The 25,404-nt window shown below is 48.3% G+C and overlaps 1 protein-coding gene across 1 annotated transcript in view; it reads right to left on the bottom strand.

Annotated features, from left to right (window-relative positions):
- Positions 1–25,404, bottom strand: part of CLPTM1L (CLPTM1 like) — a 1,089,711-nt gene that overhangs the window by 1,041,956 nt on the left and 22,351 nt on the right. The window contains exon 2 of the mRNA XM_069219638.1: positions 14,447–14,547. Within this exon, the coding sequence (XP_069075739.1) occupies positions 14,447–14,547 (101 nt within the window). The remainder of the gene's footprint in view (positions 1–14,446; positions 14,548–25,404) is intronic.

The following is a 25,404-nucleotide window of genomic DNA, read 5'->3' as shown; positions in this document are numbered from 1 at the left end:
CATAAATAGATGCTTTTTCATTGTTATTCTTATTCTGTCAATTAACTCTTTGCTCATACGTATACATTAGATGCTCTTTGTAGTGTACTTATATATGAATAGATGCTTTTCATTGCTATTCTTATTCCACTATTGTTCAATCAATCAATCAATAATTTATAAAGCGCGCTATGTACCCGTTAGGGTTTCGAGGCGCTGGGGGGGGGGGGGGGGGGGGGTGCTGCTATCGTTCGAAGAGTCATGGCTTGAGGAGTCTCCTGAAGGTGAGGAGGTCCTGCGTCTGGCGTAGTGAGGTTGGGAGTGCGTTCCAGGTCTTGGCGGCGAGGTAGGAGAAGTATCTGCCGCCAGAGGTCTTGCGCTGGATTCGGGGGACGATGGCGAGGGCAAGGTTGGCAGAGCGTAGTTGACTTGAGGGAAGGTAGAAATTGAGTCTGGTGTTCAGGTAGGTGGGTCCGGTGTCGTGTAGAGCCTTGTGTGCGTGGGTGAGGAGTTTAAAGGTGATCCTCTTGTCCACGGGGAGCCAGTGGAGGTCCCTCAGGTGAGGGGAGATGTGACATCGGCGGGGTATGTTGAGGATCAGGCGGGCGGATGCGTTCTGGATGCGATGGAGTCGTTTGATGTCTTTAGTTGGGATGCCTGTGTAGAGTGCGTTGCCGTAGTCGAGTCTGCTACTGACGAGGGCTTGGGTTACCGTCTTTCTGGTTCCTGTTGGAATCCACTTGAAGATCCTGCGGAGCATACGGAGGGTGTTAAAACAGGAGGATGAGACTGCGTTGACCTGTTTGGACATAGTGAGGGCGGAGTCGAGGATGAAGCCGAGATTTCATGCGTGGTTGGCTGGGGTGGGTGGAGGGCCCAGGGCGGTGGGCCACCACGAATCGTTCCAGGCCGAGGGGGTGCGCCCGAGGATGAGGACTTCCGTCTTGTCGGAATTAAGTTTTAGGCGGCTGTTGCTCATCCATTCGGCGATGGATTTCAGTCCCTCGTGAAGGTTGGCTTTGGCGGTGTGAGGATCTTTGGTCAGGGAGAGGACGAGCTGGGTGTCGTCGGCGTAGGAGAGGATGCTGAGGTTGTGCTGGCGGGCCAGTTGTGCGAGGGGGGCCATGTAGACGTTGAATAGCGTTGGGCTTAGTGAGGAGCTTAGTGATGTGCTAAATGCCTGCATTTACCTGAAATTCTAGTAAAGCTAAATTGTATTCATAATTGGCGTGTGGTCCTTCATTGAGCGTCCTTATTGACTTATACCGAACAGGTGTCAATCAGTCACCTGGATAAGACACGTGGAGTTGGGCAATTGTGATGTCATCGTCGACGTGCAGAGCTAGAAGAAATGTCCGTCAAAGCTGGTGCGAGGGGAGAATTCTTTAGGTGAGGAATCCACAGGTAGATGTATCCATCAGAAATAAAGGTACTTTATTTTAGTGACAATGTGCCAAAAATATCTCAAAGGATATACTCCCTTAGGAGGTAAGTAAAATACACAAAATATACACAGAAACCAAAATCAGGTAAGTAAACAGTTAGCAAAATAGTGCAAACACTGTAGAATACAATAGGATGCAATAGGCCTAGGGGCAACACAAACCATTTACTAAGAAAGTGGAATGCGAACCACTTAGGGACCCCAGGCCTAGTGTAGTGTGTAGAGGGTAGCTGGAGTGACAGAAAACACTAAGGGTGTCCAAGATACCCCAACCCAAGACCCTGAAAAGTAGGAGTAAAGTGATCCTACTACCCCAGAAACACACTAAAGTTGTGATAAGAGATTCTGCAAAGACCACAACTGACTGCAAAGCACAGAAGACGGATTCCTGGACCTGAGGACCTCTAAAGGAAGGAGACCACGTCCAAGAGTCGTGAAAGTGTCCGGGGGGCAGGAGCCTACTAAACTCTGGGTGAAGGTGCAAAATGGCTGCCTCTGGATGGAAGAAAGCTGAAGATTCTGCACCAACGGAAGATGCCAGGAACTTCTCCTTTGCACAGAAGATGTCCCACCGAATGCTGGAGGATGCAGAGTTGTTTCCTTGCAGAAAGACTGCAATAAGCCTTGCTAGCTGCAAAGGTCACGTTTGAAGAAAAGGGGTGCTGCCCGGCCCCAGAAAGGACCAGGAGGTCGCCACTTGGAAGAGGATACAGAGGGGGCACACAGCAACACAGAGCCCACACAGAAGCAGGCAGCACCCGCAGAAGTACTTGAACATGGGTTCAAGAAAGCTGAGCACGGCGGTCGTCTCAACACTACAAAGGAGGGTCCCACGACGCCGGTGGTCAACTCAGCGAGTTGAGAAATGCAGGACGGAGTGCTGGGGACCTGGGCTGTGCACTAAGGATTCCTTGCAAAAGTGCGCAGAAGCCCTAGCAGCTGCAGTTCACGCAGTACACAGGATTACTGTCGGCACCAAATTTGGACAGATGGACCACTGGACTATAGGGGTCACTTGGATCCAGCTCCTGTGTTCCAGGGACCACACTCATCACGATGAGAGGGGGCCCAGAGGACCGGTAAAGCAGCAGTTTGGTGCCTGTGTTAGCAGGGGGAAGATTCTGTCAACCCACAGGAGATTTCTTCTTGGCTTCCAGTGCAGGGTGAAGGCAGACAGCCCCCAGATCATGCACCACCAGGAAACAGTCGAGAAAGCCAGCAGGATTAGGCGCTACAATGTCGCTGGTAGGCTTCTTGCTACTTTGTTGCAGTTTTGCAGGCATCCTGGAGCAGTCAGCGGTCGATCCTTGGCAGGAGTCGAAGAGGGAGATGCAGAGGAACTCTGGTGAGCTCTTGCATTCGTTATCTGACGAGAAGCCCACAGGAGAGACCCTAAATAGCCCTCAGAGGAAGGATTGGCCACCTAGTCAGGTAAGCACCTTTTAGGAGGGGTCTCGGACGTCACCTGCAGGCACTGGCCACTCAGAGGCCTCCATTGTGCCCTCACAGCTCTGCATTCAAGATGGCAGAAGTCTGGGAAACAATGGAGGAGCTCTGGGCACCAACCCTGGGGTGGTGGTGGACAGGGGAGTGGTCACTCCCCTTTCCTTTTCCAGTTTCGCACCAGAGCAGGGGCTGGGTGATGCCTGAACCGGTGTAGACTGATTTATGCAAGGAGGGCACAATCTGTGCCCTTCAAAGCATTTCCAGAGGCCAGGAGAGGCTACTCGTATCAGGCCCTTAACACCTATTTCCAAAGGGAGAGGGCATAACACCCTCTTTCAGAGGAAATCCTTTGTTCTGCCTTCCTGGGACTGGGCTGCCCAGACCCCAGGAGGGCAGAAGCCTGTCTGTGGGTTGGCATCAGAGGTAGCTGCAGTGCAAATCCCAGAGAGCTGGTTTGGCAGTACCCGGGTCCATGCTGGAGCCCCGCGGATGCATGGGATTGGCACCCCAATACCAGATTTGTCATGAGGGGGGGACAATTCCATGATCTAGATATGTTACATGGCCATATTCGGAGTTACCATTGTGAAGCTACATATAGGTTTTTGACCTATATGTAGTGCGTGTGCGTAATGGTGTCCCTGGGCTAGTGCCAGGGTGCCCTCACACTTAGTAACTTGGCACCTAACCTTCACCAAGTGAGGGTTAGACATATAGGTGACTTATAAGTTACTTATGTGCAGTGTAAAATGGCTGTGAAGTAACATGGACGTTACTTCACTCAGGCTTCTGTACCTGTCCTGTGTAAGAATTGTCTGAGCTCCCTATATGTGGCAAAAGAAATGCTGCAGCCCATAGGGATCTCCTGGAACCCCAATACCCTGAGTACCTAGGTACCATATACTAGGGAATTATAGGGGAGCTCCAGTGTGCCAATCAGAATTGGTAAAAATGGTCACTAGCCTGCAGTGACAATTTTAAAGGCAGAGAGAGCATAAGCACTGAGGTTCTGGTTAGCAGAGCCTCAGTGACACAGTTAGGCACTACACAGGGATACACATACAGGCCACAAACTATGAGCACTGGGGCCCTGACTAGCAGGATCCTAGTGAGACATATAAAACACCCTGACATATACTCTCAAACAGGCCAAAAGTGGGGGTAACAATCCTAGAAACAGGCTACCTTCCTACACCCTTATATAGGTTTCTTACCGGTTGTCGCATCTGTGCTCCGATTGGTTCTAAGGGCTAGTTTTTACACTGGACTTAGAGCTTAGGGTTACAGTTCTGATTGGCTTATATGTAGGAAAGTACCCTCTCTCTTGGCATGGTTACCCCCATTTTCTGCCTGTTGTCAGTGTGTTTGACTGTGTTCACTGGGATCTTGCTAACCAAGACCCCAGTGATTTTGCTTTCTCCCTTCTAACTTGGTAAATTGTACCATTTTCATCCCACATACGGCATACCGGTGCCCCCATGTAAGTCTCTAGTATATGGTACACAGGTACTCAGTGCATTGGGGTATGAGGGGATCCCCCATGGGATGCAGCATGTATTATGACACTCATGGTGAGCCCATGCAAAGGGTTCTGCAGGCCTGCAATTGCAGCCTGTGTGAAAGGGTGCATGCACCCTTTTTCACCATATGTCACTGCTCCAGGTCACTATAAGTCACCCCTATGGCAGGTCCTTCTAGCCCAGAGGACAGGGTGCAAGTATCTTGGTGTAAGGGCACCCCTGCACTAGCAGAGGTGCCCCCACAAACTCCAGTACCATTTTCATGGACATTGTAAGTGCAGGGACACCATTTTACACATGTACTGGACATAGGTCAATACCTATATGTAGCTAAATAATGTTAACTATGAACCTAGGCATGTTTGGTATCAAACATGTCTGAATCATTCCCCAATACAGTTGTCAGTATTGGAAGTATGATTTCATGCACTCTGGGGGATCCTTAGAGGAACCCCAGCATTGCAACCACCAGTCTCGTAGGTCTTCTAGACAGCTCAAGCTGCTGCCAAATCTCTCAGACAGGTTTCTGCTCTCCTGCTGCTTCATCTGATCAAGCTCAGGAAGGAAGAAACAAAGGATTTCCTTAGGGAGTGGGAGGTAACACTCTTCTTTTCGGAATAGGTGTGACTGGCTTGGGAGGGGTAACCTCCCCAAGCCACTGGTATGCTTTGAAGGGCACATTTGCTGCCCTCCGTGCATAAACCAGTCCACACCAGATCAGGGACCCCCAATCCCTGCTCTGGTGCAAAACTGGACAATGGAAAGGGGAGTGACCACTCCCCTGTACATCACCGCCGGAGGGTCCCTGGGTTCTATCACCTTGAATCCAAGGCTGGCAGAGGCCTCTGGGAGCATAGGAGTGGCCAGGCCTGGCAGGTGACGTCAGAGCACCTCCTTGATAGGTGGTCACCTGACTAGGTGACGAATCCCCCTTTCAGGGCTATTTAGGGTCTCTCTCGAGTGGGTCCCCAAATTTGGCTTGCAAGATTCCAGCAGGACGCCTATGCAACCACCACTTCGAATTCTAGCCACTGGAACTGCAACTGGACCCTCCAGGAACAGACAATCTGCATCCCCGAAGAAGACTCTGCTTGTAACATTGTTTCCACTGCTCTTTCCAGCTTCTGCAATATTTCCCCGGCTGTGCATCATCTGAGGGAAGCAAGTCTTCAGTCCGCACGAGAAGGAAGAAGGAATCTCCCTTGGAGTAACGGGGTCACTCCCTTGAATCCACAGGCACCTTCTGCAACGACGACCGGCGACGTGGATCTCCTCTCACCCTGAGCTCAGTGGATCCTGCATCACAGGTGGTGGTGGTCCAGAGTAGTCTTCTTGGTCTTCACTGCCAGCTGTCCAACTTTGGTGGGGGTAAGCCCTTGCCTTCCCACGCAGGACATTACCCCCTTGCACCAAGTGTCTTGCAGCTGCCAAGGCTTGTTTGCATCTTCTCCAAGGGATCTTCAGGTGACGTGTAGCTCCAGCCCCCAGCACTCCTTCCTGTGATGCCCAGCCCTCTGCGTGGTTCTCCTGCGTTGTTGGATCCCTTCCTATAGTGCTGTGTGGGCTCCTTCTGCAACTTCTCTGTCCACATCGTATGGGACTCCTGTGGGTGCTGCCTTTGCTCTTGTGGGCTCTGTGTGTCGCAAGGGTCCCCTCTGACTCTCCTTCCTGGGTTGAGTCTTCCTGGGCTTCGCTGGTCCACAGTAGCACCAATTTTCCACTAATTTGCCTCTGCCAAGGCTTGTTGGTGGAATTCCTGCATCAACACCTGTCTGCATTCTTCATTTCAGCGTGGGGAATGTTCTGCATCCCTCAGGAACTCTTCTCCAGCTCCAAGGCTGCAGTGCTGACCTGATCTTCATCACCGACTACCAACTCCTGCAAGTAAAGCCGGGTGGGTTGTAGCTCCTACTCCTCCTGGATTCCACTGTACTCCACTGTGACTCTTGGACATGGTCTCCTCTCTCCATAGATCTTGCTCTTCAGGAATCCACCACTGGTTTTCTCACCTTTTCTATGCCTATTGCTGTTTACTAGTGTATATAATTAGTATATTACTTACCTCCTATTGGAGGGTTGCCCTTCTAGTACTTTGTGGTGTTGTGTGACCTAAAATAAAGTACATTTTTTTCGTACAACTGAGTGTTTTCTTTCACGTGTGTAAGTGCTGTGTGACTACAGTGGTAGTATGAGCTTTGCATGTCTCCTAGATAAGCCTTGGCTGCCCATCCACAGCTACCTCTAGACAGTCTGGCTTCTAGACACTGTCTACACTTCACTAAGAGGTGATACCTGGTATAAGGTGTAAATACCTTAGGTACCCACCACACACCAGGCCAGTTACTACATTATAGATCTTGGGTTCCAACTAGTTCGTAAGGCATGGGTTTCTATTGGACTTGGAGCTAGAGTTCTGATTGGCTGATAGCTCTAGGGTTCTGATTGGTTCCCACGGCTAGGGTTTCTATTGAACAAGCCTAAGGGCTTAGGATTTAGGTTTGGATTGATTGGTTGTTAGGGCTATGATTGGTTGAAAGGGCCAGGTCTCCCACTGGTTGTAGAGTTTAGGGCAATGGTTCTGATTGGTTAGGGTTCCCACTTGCCTAAGGTCACCTGACATAGGGCTACTTAACCTTAGGGCTCAGGGCATCTCAACCCGGGTGTAGAAGCTAAGGGTGGAGAGGACAATGGCAGTTAACCGTTGGGGCCTGTTCAGGTCAGGCCTAGGTCCTGAAATTTTGCCCTTTTTGCCATTCACCAGCCACCACCTTTACTCATCAAAACCTTCAAACATAACACATTCTCACAAATACACTCTACTCATTTGTTACAAACTCTATCCACATTTTAATGTCTCAACAAACAACCACTACATAACTATACTAACCACACCTATACAGTCTTATACCCGAACTACCACACAATGGCACCTTCACTCGCACAGAAAAAGCCACTTTGTCCTATACCACTAACAAATCCACACATCACCAACACAACACAGAGCCACATTATATATAACTTTAAACCATCCAGACAGACACTCCCTATTCATACAAAACACCAAATGTACACCTTCCACTTGCTCACAACAGCCCTTTTCTATCACCACCAAACCTGTACTCAGACCTCAATCATATCGTCCACCAATACCCTTTTCCACTTCTTACCAAAAACACACGACCAAACAGTCCTTGTACTCCAATCCTCCACACATTACCTCTTCCAGCTATCAAATCAAACACTCATAACTATTGCCTAACCCCTCTCAAACATCACATACGCTCTTTTCCAAAATACCATCCCAACCACTTTATAATTCAACTTCCACTCACCAACACTACTTTACAGACAGAACCTTCTCAGAAAACTGCTACATTAACATATCCTCTGACTACCCCACAAAAACAAAGCTTAACACACAAGCACATCAAAATCTCATAAAACATTCTGTCACAGATTAGAAACATACACCCACTTCTACCCTCATGACTGCACAAATACACATCCTAATCCATATTTACTCCCATATTTTTCTCTCTTCACCAACATCTAACAAAAATTCACCAACTCAACTGCCATTCACCCGGCTCTCACCCATCGCACAATTCAGGCGCTTAAAGCATGACCCACATGCTCCACCGCCACCCCTAACCCAAACACCTTTCACCCTAAACAGACAAACAAAATAAACAGCAACCCACTTCAAAACTTTGCATCTCCATGTCCCTTACACAACAAGGCTACTCTACAAAAAATAAAATATATATACAGTACTGCCCACCAACTCGCTCTTGACCACCAACCTACAAAGGCAGACCCATCCAAATGCCTTCTAAACCGGAGGGGATAAGAAATAAGATTAGGTTATTTAAAAAAAAAAAACTTGCTATTCTCATACCTCTAATACCAGCACCAATGACACACCTGCCACAAGTTCAAAAACACTGCTCACTCTTCTAGAAAACAAAGTCACACCACCACCAAAACACAATCTCTAGACTGCCTACTAATAATTCTAGGTCACTCTCTAAAAACAAGCACAACATCTACGCCCCACTCACCGACACACAACTTGACTTACTCTTCATAAGTGAATCATGGTTGGGAGATGACATGGCTCCAGTACTGCAAGAAGCTTTCCCTCCAGGCTATCAAACTATCAAACAAAATTGTTTAGGCAAAAAAGGAGGTGGGCGAGCTGTTATATTCAAGCAAACAATAAATCTCACAAAAGCAGATGGCATTTCCACACAAGGCTGTGAGGCTCTGATCACCAGATGCAACCCTACACCAACTTCCTCCTGTAACTTCTTTCTCCTTTACAGACCATGACCTAGCAATGAAACCCTCCCAAACACATTTCTAGCCATTGTTTCAAACAGTAAAACACTACAGTCCAACCTATGCATTTTTGGTGATCTAAACATTTGGTTTGATAAACCCAATATGCCCCATCCAAAAACTTCCATCACTGGCCTACGCACAATGAACCTACAGTAGTTTGTACGCAAACCCACACACATCGCTGGATGCATCCTAGATGTCATTTTTGCTAATCCAGAACTAGTTACTTTTCAAAGATTGCTCCAGTCACATGGTCAGACCACCAGTTGGTAGCTTTCTAACACAAAACATTACAAATCAGCATATCTAAGAACACCTTACATGCACCCATCTATCGACAGTGGAACAAACTCAATTTTAAATATTTAGAAACACAACTAACAGCCAACACAGATCTACACACAAATTCCATTCAAAAGCTTTATGAGAGGCTACAAGAAGCTTTGGATACCCTAATACCAGTAAGAACCACAAGACAGGACAAAAGAAAACAAGTACCTGGGAAAAATACAGAAAAATATAGAACTAAAAAAAGTTAAAACAAATTAGAAAACTGCGATGCACTTGGCTCAAAACAAACAGTTAACAAGGCAAACTTCATCTACAGAAACAAATACAACTCAACAATCAAAAAAGTTTTAAAAGATACCTTTGACCTTCTTTCTTCCGCATCCACCACATGTGTAGTCCACTTAACAGCACGAGCAACCTTATTCGCACCTGGACATACTACATCTAGCATATGAGCTAAAACAAGATTCAGGTGACTGGCCAGCTCTCATATCCTACAACTTAAAATGCTAAATGGGCAAATAAAGAATTTTATAAAAATCCCCACCGAATTTCATAAGCCTAAAATGCACAGAAGGAACTTATTCCATTACTCAAAATATTACTGAAAAAACTGTCAAACCATTACACAACCAAAGCAGACACTTTGGACTCCTATTTAAAACAAAGGAAAACCACCAACATAAACCCATTTCTAAAAATCCCCTCCAACAGTATTATAATCCAGCCTCTGCATTCCTTCAAATAAATATCAAAGAGAAATCTTGGATATGGTTAAAGCAAGCAAGGAACCGGAAGCCCTTCTGACCTTTGTCCACCAAAAATCTTCAAGAACATTCTTTTAACTACCTCTGCTGCCACACCAATAAAAAGAACCATTAATAATTCTTTAATTATGGGAATCTTTCCTGAAGACCTAAAAAGGCATACATACGCTCATTACCAAAGAAAACAAACCTTGACAAACATGATCCCTACCACTACACACCAATTACACAAATGCGCCTTTCCTGGGCAAACGGCGATCGATACAAGAGCTGGTAAAAATAACCGTTACTGAAGGCACGGAAAAAAGGGAACGGACGTCAGCACGACGGCGAGGACCTCTTATTTCCACGATGACGTCAGACTGAGTCGCATGGAGTCGGTCAATTGTGACGCCCTCGCTGACGTGCAGAGCTGGAAAGAAAATTTCTGTTGAATGCTGTGCATTGGGGAGAATTCATTAGGTGAGGAACCCACAGGTAGCTGTATCCATCAGAAGTCACAATTCACTGAAGGTAACTCCACACTTTCAGACTAACAAACAGGACTCCGCCCAGGAAGAGGCACAGAATCTGTCCTCATTGCCAACTGGGATGATCTTAAAAACACAGTAGACTGGAACATAGTCCCTGCACTACTTTTCTTGGAGCTCTAAGCTGCCGTCGACACAGTTGACCATGACACTCTAATACAAAGAGTCTACAAAGTCAGCAGAGCGGATACTGCTCTTGACTGGATCACATCCTAACTGCAAAACAAAATGTCAGCTTTACTCCTTTTCTCACCCAAACCGTACTTCACAGAAGCAGAGGTCCCTTAAGGCTCTATCATCTCAACCATGCTTTTCAACATCTACATGAAGTCATTATCGAGAATGATCAATGAATTTCAGCTCACATGCTATAACTATGATGAGACACAAATACTTCTTAAACTGGAACGCCCGAAGACATTTGAAACTCAAAACTCTTCAGTTGCCTCAGAGATGTTGATCAGTGGAGGGTATTCAGCTATCTCAAATTAAATGCTTCAAAAACTGAAACACTCACATGTGGTGGTTGAAAAATTATGACCCTCTCTCAATGCCAGGCCTGACACTTTGGGACCACCTCCAAAGTATCTAAATAAGTAAGAAAACTTGGAGTTACCACGGACTCCAAGTGGTCAATGAATGCCGAACTGGAAAAATGAGCAAGATCAAGCTTCATTACTATTAAAACTCTGACGTATCTTCCCCCACCTAGGATTTCCACACAAGGTCCGGCTACTATCTCTCTTGTACTTTCTAAACTGGATTATGGGAATGGCCTCTACCAGGGATCATCTTCATTGAAGGAAGCTGGCTTGGTGGACACCTATGGTGTTAGCACCTTATATCAGGACCAGGCACCCCTTATTAGTGAATGTAGTAACAGTCTAGGAAGCCAGGTCTCTCAAGAGGTAGCTGTGGATGAGAAGCCAAGACTTATCTAGGAGACATGAAAAGCTTATGCAATACCACAATAGTCACACAGAAAATAGTGAGGGCCTTAGGGAAGGGCCAAACTATATACTAAAATAGTAGTATGCAAAGTGAAGTCCCCCAACCAAGGATGTGGAGTCATTAGAGAGAATCTGGAAGAACTAGGAACCCCAAGAGGCAAGTACCTGAGTGACCTCCCATCGACCAGGAAAGCAGAGTTAAGTACCTTGTCTTACCAAGAACTAACAAGAGGACTTAGAAAATGGATTGTGCAAGAACACGACCAGACCAGAAGAAACCAGTAGGTGAATTGTGGTAGAAGAGGCCCTGCAAAAGAAGGGGACAGCGTCCAGTCCATGATAAAGGGTCCGGTCAGGGCAGGAGCCACTACCCACCCAATCTGTGGTTGCAGAACCAGGTCGAAGGGGGAAGAAGAACACCACCTGTGGAGCCCAGGGGCTGAAAAGGAGTCCTTGGAGAGGTGCAGACGATGTCCCACGCCTGTTGTCGGGTCAATAGTGCAGGAGAACCACCAACAAGCCTTGGCAAATGCAAGAGAAGCAAAAGAAGAGCTGCAAGGCTGAAGAGGACTAGCAAGACCCAGGGGACTCGACCCTTGGAGGGGAGTCCAGAGTGAATCTCAGCAGTCAGGAGAGTCAACAGAAGCAGTTGCAGCCTCACAGGCGACAGGCACTGTAAGTCACAGCGAGGCCGAACCAGCACACATGGAGAGGACTCCAACGTCGCTGGAGCAGCAGAGAGGAGTCTGTTTTGGCAGGGTGAATTGCTGGAGGCCAGGGCTACTCAGAGTCTGAAGATCCCTTGGAGCAGGAGACAACAAGCCTTGGTAGCTGCAAGAGTTGCAGTGCACAGTGGTACTGTTCTGCAAGGAGAAGCAAGGGCTCACTGTCTCTCAAGTTGGACAGCTGGCAGACAGGACAATGAGGATCACTCCAGACCACCACCTGTGATGCACGATCCACACGGTTCCGAAGGAGAGCAGATCCACGCAGCCGGACATCGTTGCTGTAGGTGTCTGCAGATGTAGGGGAGTGAATTCCTCGCTCCAAGGGAGATTCCTTCTTGGTGCAGGCTGAAGTCTCACCAACCCCAAAGGATGCACAGCCAGTCAAATGTTGCAGCTGCTGGAAGGAGCTGGAGAAACAATGTTGCAAGTCAAGGCTGTCTTAGGTGTTGCATTCTTGTTGGTTCCTGAAGAGTCCAGTTGCGGATCCAGTGGCCAGAAGTCGAAGTAAACACTGCAGAGAAGTCATGGTGGAGTCATGCACATCAAATCTGGGGACCCACCCGCAAGAGAGTCTCTAAATAGCCCTAAGAGGGGGTTTGGTCACCTAGCACGGTGACCACTTATCCGGAGGGGGCTCTGACTTTTCCTGCCTGACCTGACCACTCAGATGCTCCCAGGGGACTCTGCAGATCTTGGTTTCAAGATGGCAGAATCAAGAGGTCACGTGGAGGAGGTCTGGGCACTACCCCTGGGGTGACCAGTTTCCCACCAGAGCAGGGAATCGGGGGTCCCTGGGCTGGTACAAACCAGTTTATGTAAGGAGGGTACCAAATAAGTCCTTGAAAGCAAACCAGTGGCTTAGGGAGGCTACCCCTCGAAAGCCTTGTAGCACCTATTTCCAAGGGAGAGGGAGTTGACTCCCTCTCCAACATGAAATCCTTTGTTCTGCCTTCCCCTGCTTGAGCTGGTCAAGCAGCATGAGGGCAGAAACCTAACTGAGGGGTGGCAGCAGCGCAGGCTCCTGGAAAACCGTAGCAGACTGGTAGGAGCAATACTGTGGGGGGGGTCCTCTAAGGAGCCCCGGAGTGCATAGAATTATGCAACTAAAACCAACAACAGTATTGGGGGTATGATTCTGACATGTTTGAAACCACACATGCCGAGGTTCAGAGTTAGCATTATGTAGCTGGACATAGAAGACCGGTAAAATGGCTTCCCTGCACTTACGAAGTCCAGGAAAATGGAACGGGAGTTTGAAGAGGGCACTCTGCTCATGGAGGGGTGCCCTCACACACAGGGACCCGTACCCTACCCTCTGGGCTAATAGGGCCTACCACAGGGGTGACTTCATGGGCTCCCATGAGTGGCACAATACATGCTGCAGCCCATGCGGGATCCCTGGTGTCCCAATGCCCTGAGTACCCAAGTGCCATATACTAGGGACTTATAAGGGGACACCAGTATGTCAATTGTGGAGTGCACAAAGGTCCTAAGTAACCAAATTTAGAGGGAGAAAGCACAATCACTGGGGTCCATAACATATGTGGTCCATCTCTCTGTTCAAGCAGACAGACAATGGAATTTGTTACCCCCAAACACAAGATCCACGGATAACTATCTTATCTTCAGAAGACTACTCAAGAGTTAACTCTTTCCTTCATTACCACCATATAAACATTTCTAATTTCATTATATGTATATGTATGTATCTAGATAAGTAAGGCAACACTTGAAAGTCTGAGTTTATAAAATACAACTAAGTCTTGATATATTATATTCCTTACACATGTATAACCTCTCTCTATACTAATGTATTTATGTATTACTTTCCTCCTCCTGTAGGAGGGGAAAACGCCTTTGACTCTCCAATGCACTACTCTATGTCTCACCATATACATCTCTCAATATACCTTCTACCTCCACTCTCTGACTCATCCCAACCCTCATTCTTCTACTATGAAGTCCATAATAACCCTTTCTAAACTCTCCCCTATTCTATCCCTCCTTTGATCATCCCAAACATAATTTTACTACTATGCACTCCCAAGCAACTTTTTCTAAATTCTTCTCTCATGTATCCCTTCTTGGACTCATCCCACATCTCATTTTACTACTATGAACTCTCTAATCCATTTATGTAGACTCTTCCCTCCTCCAGCTCTCCTTTACTCATACCAAACCTCTTCTCAGTACTATGATCTTGCAAATTTCCCTCTTCTATCCCACCATTATCCTATGCAATCCAACTAACAGACTTTATGTCCAGTGCTCAAATTAACTCATATTTCCCCATACTAGTCCACCACCAATCTTTTTGGGGTTCTGAAGTAGTGTGCTACTTGCCAAAAAGTGCTTCAACACATCATCAGGGGTAGTAAGCACTATAGAAATACAACTATAATTACACCCACATACGGACACTATATTACATATTAACAGAAATTTACCTTTCAAATTTGGAATCAACATCAAAGTCGTTGACATTTAAAACAAGATCTATGCTGTTCTCTGCGCTTATAGTTGACCTTGTGGTGGTATACACGCTGAGCTGAAATAAAGCAGAAAAAAATGAAGAAAAGCATAAATTAGCATTTTACCGCAAGTGACTGAAGCTTACAGACCATAAGTGGTTCTCTCCTTGTGAAACTTCGAGCAGCTCTTTCTAATCTATTTACTTTTTAAAATAAATTTATAAGCAGGAACCATGCTAAGTCAGGTGATGAAGAGTGGAAGAAAAGTGCTAGAAAAAAAACAGAGGGCAAACAAATAATTTCTTCAGAACAGACTTTTGTACAGTGTTTTTCTGCAGTTGGTTACCTCAGAGCATTGAAGTAAAGAGTAGAAATGGTCTCTTTTCTTTGTTTATTACGCAGCAAGAGTTATAGACAAGCAGAAAGGAAGATACAGTCATTCACAAAAGAGAGCTGTGACTGAAGTACAAATTTAGAGAAGCACTTGTCTCAGTTTGCTACCCTTTCCTGAGCCCCCATCTACCTTTAATTAAACCTTCTATGCTGAAATTTCCGCAAGCTTGTCAAATTCTCTTTTTTCATTTCGCACATTTATTGCTCAAGTCAGTCAGTATAAACTTTATTAAATTTTTCTTCTAAAAATGATAAAGTAAAGACAGAAATGAACATTCAATAGCAAAATCTAAGAACATTTAATAAAAATACATCAGAAATAAATACTTCATCTTCATCACTTTCCCCTTTAACCAGTCAAAATAAAAAGCAATTAAAAAAAATTGCAGCAGATAATACAGATGGGCCTATTCATTTAATTCTCAATATACCTAATAACAAACATCATAAAACAAAGCACACTAATGATATCATAAGTGCAAAACATTTTAATCCACTCATGAGATGTTTTACTGTGGACCCCTGCTATATTCAGCTTAACACTTTAAGGTCTGTGGGTGAGCTTTGCTCAGTAGGAAGAACAGTTTTCTACCCCAGGAGCAGGGACCAATCAGTTGGTGTCATCTAACCCAGTCAGTGGTTCAAAACAGTTGCTATTGTGCAGGCTACCACTCTGACCCTGATGGCACGTTTGGAATGGGACACAATTCTGCTCAAGATTCACCCCCTCCTAATAGGAGATAGATTGATTTATGGGAATTTCCTATCCAGCCCACTCTCCAGACCATGCTAATCGCTTCAAATAAGTCACTTGGCATGACTAATACGCAGGAGATGGGTGTGGATGGCAACTGAATGACCACATTGCAGAGCGTATCCCCTGAAAAAACCTCAACTGTATAATACCATAGCACATGATCTTGGGCAGGGATCCCCTTTTTCATCCCCATTCCTAATTTGCTTCCGGACTGAGACCGGATTGAGATCAGTGTTTGTGCTTTTCAACCTTGTGTCTTCCCTACAGAATCTAAGCAGTTTTTACTTTGTGTGTCCTGGGTCCAGATTATGGTTTATAGGCGCAGCCTCACTGTTAGGACTGTGAGGTGAGCAACACAAATTGGAAGTATCCTCAGTTAGTGCTTCAATGGACAAAGCCTCCGTTTGGTCCCTTACAGGGTAAACCTCACAGTCATTTACGGACAGCCGGTCTTCCACACTTAAAATTTCCTCCGTAAGGACCCCCACTGCATTGTGGAGAAAAGATAGAATGGTCTTTTTGTCTTCGGACGTTTTTTGGGCACATTAAGTCGACTTTCCTCTTCACCATGGATACGCTAGCTACAAGCATAATAAGCTTCTGACCCAGAACCAGAGCTAGAACAAACAGAAAAGCCTCAACAGCAATTATAACCTCGGACTCTACTTTCATGGCTCACAAGAAAATCCTGTAGAATGACAGCAAATGTTAGCGGGGCGACCCAGCACAGCCTCTTCCATGCTGTGAGGGATGCGGTTGGGCCGGGGCTTTGCCCCGGCAAAGACAGGCCCACCCCTGGGTCTGGCTTTACATAGGTGCGGACAGGCCTGCCCCTGGCCAGTGCTTTACCCTGAATTGTTCAGAATACCAAAAGGTAAACACCCAAATGAACAAGTTACTTACCTTCGGTAAAGCCTTTTCTGGTGGCTAGTGTATCCACCAGAAAAGGCGTTACCGAAGGTAAGTAACTTGTGCTTCTGATGGTTACAACTACCTGTGGATTCATCACCTAAAGAATAGAGTCCCAAAGCAGTACCGCACTCGGTGGTGGGTGCCTGTGACGTACTCGGCGTATAGGGAATACTCGTGAGTCGGTTGTTGGTGAGCTATATGATTTTTTTTTATTTGATTGATAATGGGATAGAGTCTCTCTCTGTAGTCTCTTCCTTGGGCTCTGGTTACTCTCCTGTTTTCTTTCTTCTAGCTTTTTAGGATGTTGTTCTCTTGGACTGCTCTTTTCAGTCTTCTCTTTGGCTCCCTTTGTCTCACAGGTTCCCCAGGAAACCCATGCGGAGAGACAGAAAGATATACAGGTAATCGGCTTTGCTCTATTCTACCTTCCTCTAGTCTCCTCTATTCTTGGGTCTCTCTTTCTGGGAAGTGTCTCTTTTCCCTTGTCCTTCACCTATATTAGACAACAAGCACGCTATTTTTTCCTATGCGGTTTGTGACTCCCCGTGCTCTGCTTTCAGTGCTGCTTCGTGCCTTAGTGCTTTATCCTGGTCAGTGCGTTAGTGCCCCAACAAACACCCCCCTTCCCCTTTCACCCCTTTGTTTTTCCCCTCGTCGCCCTGCCGCTCCTTAGGACTCTGGTCTCACGCCCCTGGTATTGCCACGCTTCCCCAGAAGCGTGGCGGGCGATAGCGCTTCGTTTCCCCGGGTTTTCACAATGCTGTGGATTCCGTCTGTGGTGTTTGGTTCCCGTCATGGTGTTAAATTCCTCACTTCGGACCACAGGCTTCCCTCGACCGCACGATCTTCTGCTGCGCAGCCTCCTGTCTTGTACTCCACGTCCGCCCGGTCAACTTCTTCTCGTCCTCGCTCTTCTTCACCTCCTAGCATGGGTACTGACGCTGCTTCTTTTGACCTCCCGGCTTCCCGCGGCTGGAATGGAACCAGCGAATCACGGGGAGGAAAACTAGGAAGGCCGGGGTTAGGATTGGCAGCAACAGCACAAGTCCAGTCCAGTTCCTGTGCGGGGCACACTCAGCCCGTCACAGTGCCTGAATGGTCAAACCAAGAAATCCTGCAGCACTGACCGTGCAAAATGGCCATCCCTCTGGACTTCAGAATCCAAACAATAATGTTTAGCAAATGTGTGGCGGGATGCCCAAGTTGCAGCCTTGCAGATGTCAACCACAGGAACAACTCTAGCTAAGGCCGAGGAGGCCGCCTTAGCCCTGGTGGAATGTGCTCTTAACCCCACAGGAGGTTCCTTCTTTGCTAGAGAATAATACAACTTGATGCAAAGAATGACCCACCTGGAAAGCGTTCTCTTGTGGACAGCTTTGCCTTTCCTCTTCCCCATGTAACCGACGATGAGCTGATCGTCCTGTCTGAACCCTCTCGTCCTGTCGACGAAGAAGCTCAATGCTCTTCTTGGGTCAAGTCGGAGTAGCCTCTCTTCCTCCTTATGGATGAGGTGGAGGATAGAAGGAAGAAAGTGTGATGGACTGTCCTAAATGAAAGGGTGTAACAACCTTCAGTAAGAAAGCCGCCTTGGTCCTTAACACCACCTTGTCTCCTAAAAAGGAAGTATATGGGGGTTCCACACTAAGAGCCTGGAGCTCACTCACCCTTCTAGCGGATGTAATGGCAACTAGAAAAACAGTTTTCAAAACCAAAAACCTCAAGGGACATGAATGTATCGGTTCAAACGGAGAACCCATCAGAAAAGCTAACACTAAGTTCAAATCCCACTGCGGCATAACGAATGGAGTGGGCGGAAACTTGCTAATGAGACCCCTAATGAACCTCAAAACCTTTGGGGACTTAAACAAGGAGGGTTGGTCTGGAAGGCACAGAAAGGCTGACAGCGCGGACAAATAACCTTTAACAGTCGCAACTGCACAACCCCTCTGCGCTAAGGATAACACAAACGACAAAATGTCAGATAAGTGGGCACGTAAGGGATCAATTTGATTCTCTCCACACCAAGTCACAAATTTAGCCCACCTGCTTACATATATAGATTTGGTGGAGTGTCGTCTGGCCGATAATATAACATCCACCACCTCAGGTGGGAGAGAAAAAGTACTCAGATTGCCCTGTTCAATCTCCAGGCACGTAGGTGCAGGCTCTGGAGGTGGGGGTGTAGAACCTGACCCTGCGACTACGAGAGGAGGTCTGCCCTGTGAGGGAGACGGAGCGGAGGGCACAGAGAGAGTTGGAGAAGGTCTGAATACCACGCCCTTCTTAGCCAATCCGGAGTTATTAAGGTGAATTGGGCCCGGTCTTGGCGAACCTTCCTCAGGACCCGAGGAATCAAGGGTATTTGGGGAAACGCATAAAGCAACTGACCCTTCCAGGACATCTGAAACGCGTCCCCCAAAGCTCCTTGCACCGGATGCTGGAGGCTGCAGAACGACGGGCAGTGCGCGTCCTCCCAAGTGGCAAACAGGTCTGTCTGTGGATACCCCCACACCTGAAAGATGTAAAAGACCAGGTCTGGATGAAGACGCCACTTGTGATTGGTCATGATGCGCCGACAGACTGTCCGCACGCACGTTGAAAACTGCAGCCAAATGGTTTGCTACCAAGCAAATCCGATGGTCCTGAGTCCAGGACCAGAGCCGTAGAGCTTCTCTGCAGAGAAGGTACGACCCCACTCCTCCCTGCTTGTTTATATACCACCTCGCTGTAGTGTTGAACCGACCGACCGCGAAGGGAAGGGAAGGGAAGGGAGGAAGGCCTTGAGAGCCAGAAGTATCACCTGCAATTCCAAAAGATTGATGTGAAACCTCTGTTCCACTGGAGACCAATGACCCTTGACCTCCAGGTCCCCAAGATGAGCTCCCCACCCTAGAGTGGAGGCATCCATCATCACTGTGGCCACTGGAGGTGGCAGCGAGAACGGCTTTCCTGGAGACAGGTTGCCGACCAGAGACCACCATTGAAGATCCGCTGCAGCGTCTCTGGAGATCCTTATTGATTCCTCGAGATCCCCTTTGTGTTGAAACCACTGCCTACGGAGGCACAACTGAAAAGCCCTCATGTGCCAGCGTGTATGAGTGACCAACAGAATGCAAGAAGCGAACAACCGAGCAGACGAAGGACCTTGAGGACTGGAACGCCCGCTCCATTCTGAAACATTGGAATCAGCGCCTGAATGTCCTGAATCTGCTGCGAAAGGCCAGATTCAATGTAGTGTCCAATACTGCCCCTCTGAACAGGGGACGTTGAGAGGGCTCCTGGTGAGATTTGGGCACGTTCACCAAAAAGCCTAGATCGAACAAAAACTGGGTTGTCGACTGCAGGTGACGCCGCAGGAGCTCCGGAGACTTGGCTTTGATCAACCAATCGTCCAGGTAAGGGAATACTGCTATCCCCCTCCTTCTGAGCTCTGCTGCAACCACCGCCATCACCTTCGTGAAGGCTTGAGGTGCAGAAGTAAGACCAAAACAGAAGGACCGCAAACTGATAGTGTTGCGACCCCACCACAAACCGTAGATACTTCCTGTGCGACTTTAGGATCGAAAGTAAGCATCCTGCAAGTTGACAGACACCATCCAATCCCGTTCGTTCAATGCCAAAAGAACCTGTGCTAGGGTCAGCATTTTGAACTTTTCCTGCTTGAGGAACCAATTCAAAATCCTCAGGTCCAGGAAAGGCCTCAACCGACCATCCTTTTTGGGGATCAGGAAATATCTTGAATAGCAGCCCTGACCCCTCTCCTGCTCTGGAACCAACTCTACTGCACCTTTCGACAAAAAGGACTAGAACTTCTTGTTGTGATAAAAGAAGATGGTCTTCCGAACAGAAGGATGAGCTGGGAGGGATGGGAGGGAGAAACACCCGAAAGGGAAGAGTGTAACCTTTCCCCACAATATCGGTGACCCAGGAGTCCGATGTTATTGACTCCCACATATGGAGAAACTGAGACAGTCCCCCCCCTACAGGAGATGCATGCAAAGGGAGTGATGGAGGACTAAGGCTGCTTTCCCTGCTGCACCCCTCCAGAGGAAGAGGCAGAGAGCTGCTGGGTGGCCCCTCTGGTATGAACCCTACCCCTTCCCCTAAATGATCTATAGGGGTGAGCCGTAGTAGGTTGCTGTCCTGCTTCCTGGAATCTCCCCCGAAAGGAAGAGCCACGCCCAAACCCCCTAAACCACCTAAACGATCTCAAGGGAGCAGAGGTGGAAGCTTGCAAGCCTAAGGATCTTGCCGTGGCCCTACTCTCTTTGAACCGCTCCAAGGCAGAGTCAGCTTTTGTCCCAAACAGTTTATCCCCATCAAAGGGCAGATCGAGTAGGGTTGTCTGCATATCGGGAGAGAATCCTGAAGAACGTAGCCAGGCATGCCGTCGTGTCGCTATGGATGTGCCCATAGCCCTGGCCACGGAGTCCGATGTGTCAAGCCCAGATTGGATAACCTGGGTCACCGCCGTCGCCTGAGCGTCCGCCAAAAGGTTAAGAACCTCCTGAGGCAATCCAGAGTGAGTCTTGGCCTCGTCCATTAGAGCATAGGTGTGCCTGCCCAGGATACAGGTAGCATTTGTTGACTTAAGGGCCCTGCTGCATGAAGAGAACACCTTCTTAGCAGATTGCTCCATTCTCTTGGATTCCCTGTCCGAAGGAACCCACGGAAAAGATCCTGGAGCAGAGCGGGAGGAGCATGAAGCCTACACTACCAAACTCTCTAGAGTCGGATGTCTGGACAAGAAGGCTGGATCTCCAGGAGCCACCCAATACCTCCTCGCAATAGACCTATTTACTGCTGGGAAGTCACAGGCTTCTTCCACACCTCCATTATTGGGTCTATGAGCGCCTCATTGAAAGGAAGAAGCGGATCTGCCACTGCTGAAGAAGGGTGCAAAACATCCATAAGAATGTTAGTCTTTACATCAGCAGCTGGAAGAGGAAGGTCAAGAAAATCCACCGCCTTCCTGACCACCGAATGGAAAGAGGCAGCCTCTTCGGTGTACTCCCCCGGAGATGCCAAGTCCCACTCCAGGGAAGTGTCCAAACCACTAGCAGTGTCCAAGCCCTGCAGGTCTCCCAGAGGCTCCACAATCTCACCATCTTCCAAGAGCTGCTTCTCATAATCCTGCTCCTCAAGCAGCCTAAGAGCCAATCTCGTGGAGCGGAGCCTGGCCTCTATCCTTGGCATCGTTAAAGCGTCTGCCGACGGCGAAAACCTCGGACGGCGTCAACCCTCGGATTTATCCGACGCCGGATCCATCGGCTGTAGGAGGCTGGCCTGGCTTGTAATGAGTACCAGAGGTACTTACACCTTGCGCCAGGTCCAGTTTTCCCTTATTAGTGTAGAAGAGGTGTTTCTAGCAGCTTAGACTGATAGAAGGTAGCTATGGCAAAGCAGCTTAGGCTGAACTAGGAGACATGTAAAGCTCCTACTATACCACTGTTGTCATATGCACAATATCATAAGAAAACACAATACACATATATACTAAAAATAAAGGTACTTTATTTTTATGACAATATGCCAAAATTATCTCAGTGAGTACCCTCAGTATGAGGATAAGATATATACACAAGATATATGTACAAAAACCAAAATTATGCAGATAATAGCAAAAGGAAGTAATGCAAGCAATGTAAAGTTACAGTAGATTGCAATAGGAGCACATAGGTATAGGGGCAACACAAACCATGTACTCCAAAAGTGGAATGCGAACCACAAATGGACCCCAAATCTATGTGAGCTTGTAGAGGGTCGCTGGGACTGTAAGAAAACAGTGAGGGTTAGAAAAATAGCCCACCCCAAGACCCTGAAAGGTAGGTGTACAGTGCACCTACAACCCCCAGAGAGCACAGAAGTTGTGATAGGGGGATTCTGCAAGGAGAACAAACACCAGCAATGCAACAACAGTGGATTTCCAGACCTGAGTACCTGTAAGACAAGGGGACCAAGTCCAAGAGTCGCGACAGTGTTGAGAGTGGGCAGGAGCCCAGGAAATGCCAGCTGGTTGCAAGGAAGCTGCCACCGGGTGGAAGAAGCTTGGTGTTCTGCAAGAACAAAGAGGGCTAGAAACTTCCCCTTTGGAGGATGGATGTCCCACGTTGTGAAGAAGCTTGCAGAGGTGTTCCCACGCAGAAAGACCGCAAACAAGCCTTGCTAGCTGCAAGGGTCGCAGTTAGGGTTTTTGGATGCTGCTGTGACCCAGGAGAGACCAGGATGTCGCCACTTGGATGAGGAGACAGAGCGGGCGCCCAACAAGTCAGGGAGCCCTCACAGAAGCAGGCAGCCCCCGTGGAAGTACCTGAACAGGCACTTAGAAGAAAAGTGAACCGGAGTCCACCCGAAGTCACAAAAGGGAGTCCCACGACGCCGGAGGACAACTCAGAAGGTTGTGCACTGCAGGTTAGAGTGTCGGGACCCAGGCTTGGCTGTGCACGAAGGAAATCCTGGAAGAGTGCACAGGAGCAGCTGCAAATCACGTGGTACCCAGCAATGCAGTCTAGCGTGGTGAGGCAAGGACTTACCTCCACCAAACTTGGACTGAAGAGTCACTGGACTGTGGGAGTCACTTGGACAGAGTTGCTGAGTTCCAGGGACCACGCTAGTCATGCTGAGAGGGGACCCAGAGGACCGGTGATGCAGTCTTTTGGTGCCTGCGGTTACAGGGGGAAGATTCCGTCGACCCACAGGAGATTTCTTCAGAGCTCCTGGTGCAGACAGGAGGCAGGCTACCACCAGAGCATGTACCACCTGAAAACAGTCGAGAAAGCCGGCAGGATGAAGCGATACAAGGTTGCTAGTAGTCGTCTTGCTTTGTTGCGGTTTTGCAGGCGTCCTGAGCAGTCAGCGGTCGATCCTTTGGCAGAAGGTGAAGAGGGAGATGCAGAGGAACTCTGGTGAACTCTTGCATTCGTTATCTGGTGATATCCCCAAGCAGAGACCCTAAATAGCCAGAAAAGGAGGTTTGGCTACCTAGGAAGGAGGATTGGCTACCAAGAGAGGTAAGAGCCTATCAGTAGGAGCCTCTGACGTCACCTACTGGCACTGGCCACTCAGAGCAGTCCAGTGTGCCACAAACACCTCTGTTTCCAAGATGGCAGAGGTCTGGGACACACTGGAGAAGTCTGGGCATCTCCCCTGGGAGGTAGTGGTCAGGGGAATGGCCACTCCCCTTTCCTTTGTCCAGTTTCGCGCCAGAGCAGGGCTGGGGGATCCCTGAACCGGTGTAGACTGGCTTATGCAGAGATGGGCACCATCTGTGCCCATCAAAGCATTTCCAGAGGCTGGGGGAGGCTACTCCTCCCCAGCCTTCACACCTATTTCCAAAGGGAGAGGGTGTTACACCCTCTCTCTGAGGAAGTCCTTTGTTCTGCCTTCCTGGGGCAGGGCTGCCTGGACCCCAGGAGGGCATAAACCTCTCTGAGGGGCTGGCAGCAGCAGCAGCGGAGACCCCGGAAAGGCAGTTTGGCAGTACCCGGGTTCTGTGCTAGAGACCCGGGGGATCATGGAATTGTCTCCGCAATGCCAGAATGGCATTGGGGTGACAATTACATGATCTTAGACATGTTACATGGCCATGTTCGGAGTTACCATTGTGACGCTGTACATAGGTCGTGACATATGTATAGTGCACGCGTGTAATGGTGTCCCCGCACTCACAAAGTCCGGGGAATTTGCCCTGAACGATGTGGGGGCACCTTGGCTAGTGCCAGGGTGCCCACACACTAAGTAACTTTGCACCCAACCTTCACTAGGTGAAGGTTAGACATATAGGTGACTTATAAGTTACTTAAGTGCAGTGGTAAATGGCTGTGAAATAACGTGGACGTTATTTCACTCAGGCTGCACTGGCAGGCCTGTGTAAGAATTGTCAGAGCTCCCTATGGGTGGCAAAAGAAATGCTGCAGCCCATAGGGATCTCCTGGAACCCCAATACCCTGGGTACCTCAGTACCATATACTAGGGAATTATATGGGTGTACCAGTATGCCAATGTGAATTGGTGAAATTGGTCACTAGCCTGTTAGTGACAAATTTGGAAAGCAGAGAGAGCATAACCACTGAGGTTCTGGTTGGCAGAGCCTCAGTGAGACAGTTAGTCATCACACAGGGAACACATACAGAGCACATACTTATGAGCACTGGGGCCATGCCTGGCAGGGTCCCAGTGACACATAGACTAAAACAACATATATACAGTGAAATATGGGGATAACATGCCAGGCAAGATGCTACTTTCCTACATCGTCAACGACGATGGAAGATGCAGCAAACTCATCGGCACCGGGGCAGCAGATGTCGTCGGCGTCACAGGCCTTCTAGGTGACGCCATTGGTACGGGCGCTGAACCATCACTTCCCGTAGGTAAGAAAGGCATGAAGGGCGTCGGCCTGGACAGAGCCAGAACCCATGTCAAACGCCAAAGGACCCAAAGGTCTTGAGTGACCACCTCCCGGAGCCATGGTGGCGAAGATGTTAAACATTGCATTAAGAAAGGCGGCAGGGCCTGTGCCTGGCGCCGGGAACACGGTATATCCCTGCGGAGCCAGCGCCTGAGGTGACGCCGGCATTGGTCCGGCCATCTCCATCTGCGCCAGTGAGACCGCCGGATCCTGGTGAGGATCGACTTCGAAGACAGACAGCGGAGACATCGGAAAAGTAGGAGTCGTCCGAGGCGGAGGTGTTACAGTCGGACTAACTTCCCATGTCATTCGGCGTCGAGCTGACGGCAACCTCAAGCAGGACCGGTCCTTACTTGAACGGCGTCGTGAATCATGCCGGCGTCGGGAGTCTTGATGACGTCTGTGAAGAAGATCTGCGACGATGATGTCCCTCCTTCTTCTTCGATTTGGCGAAGAATAACT

The sequence above is a fragment of the Pleurodeles waltl genome, chromosome 2_2 (genome assembly GCF_031143425.1).
Source record: "Pleurodeles waltl isolate 20211129_DDA chromosome 2_2, aPleWal1.hap1.20221129, whole genome shotgun sequence".
Taxonomy (NCBI): Eukaryota; Metazoa; Chordata; class Amphibia; order Caudata; family Salamandridae; genus Pleurodeles; species Pleurodeles waltl.
Note: the sequence above shows the minus strand (reverse complement) of the source record. Positions and strands in the feature narration are given on the sequence as shown.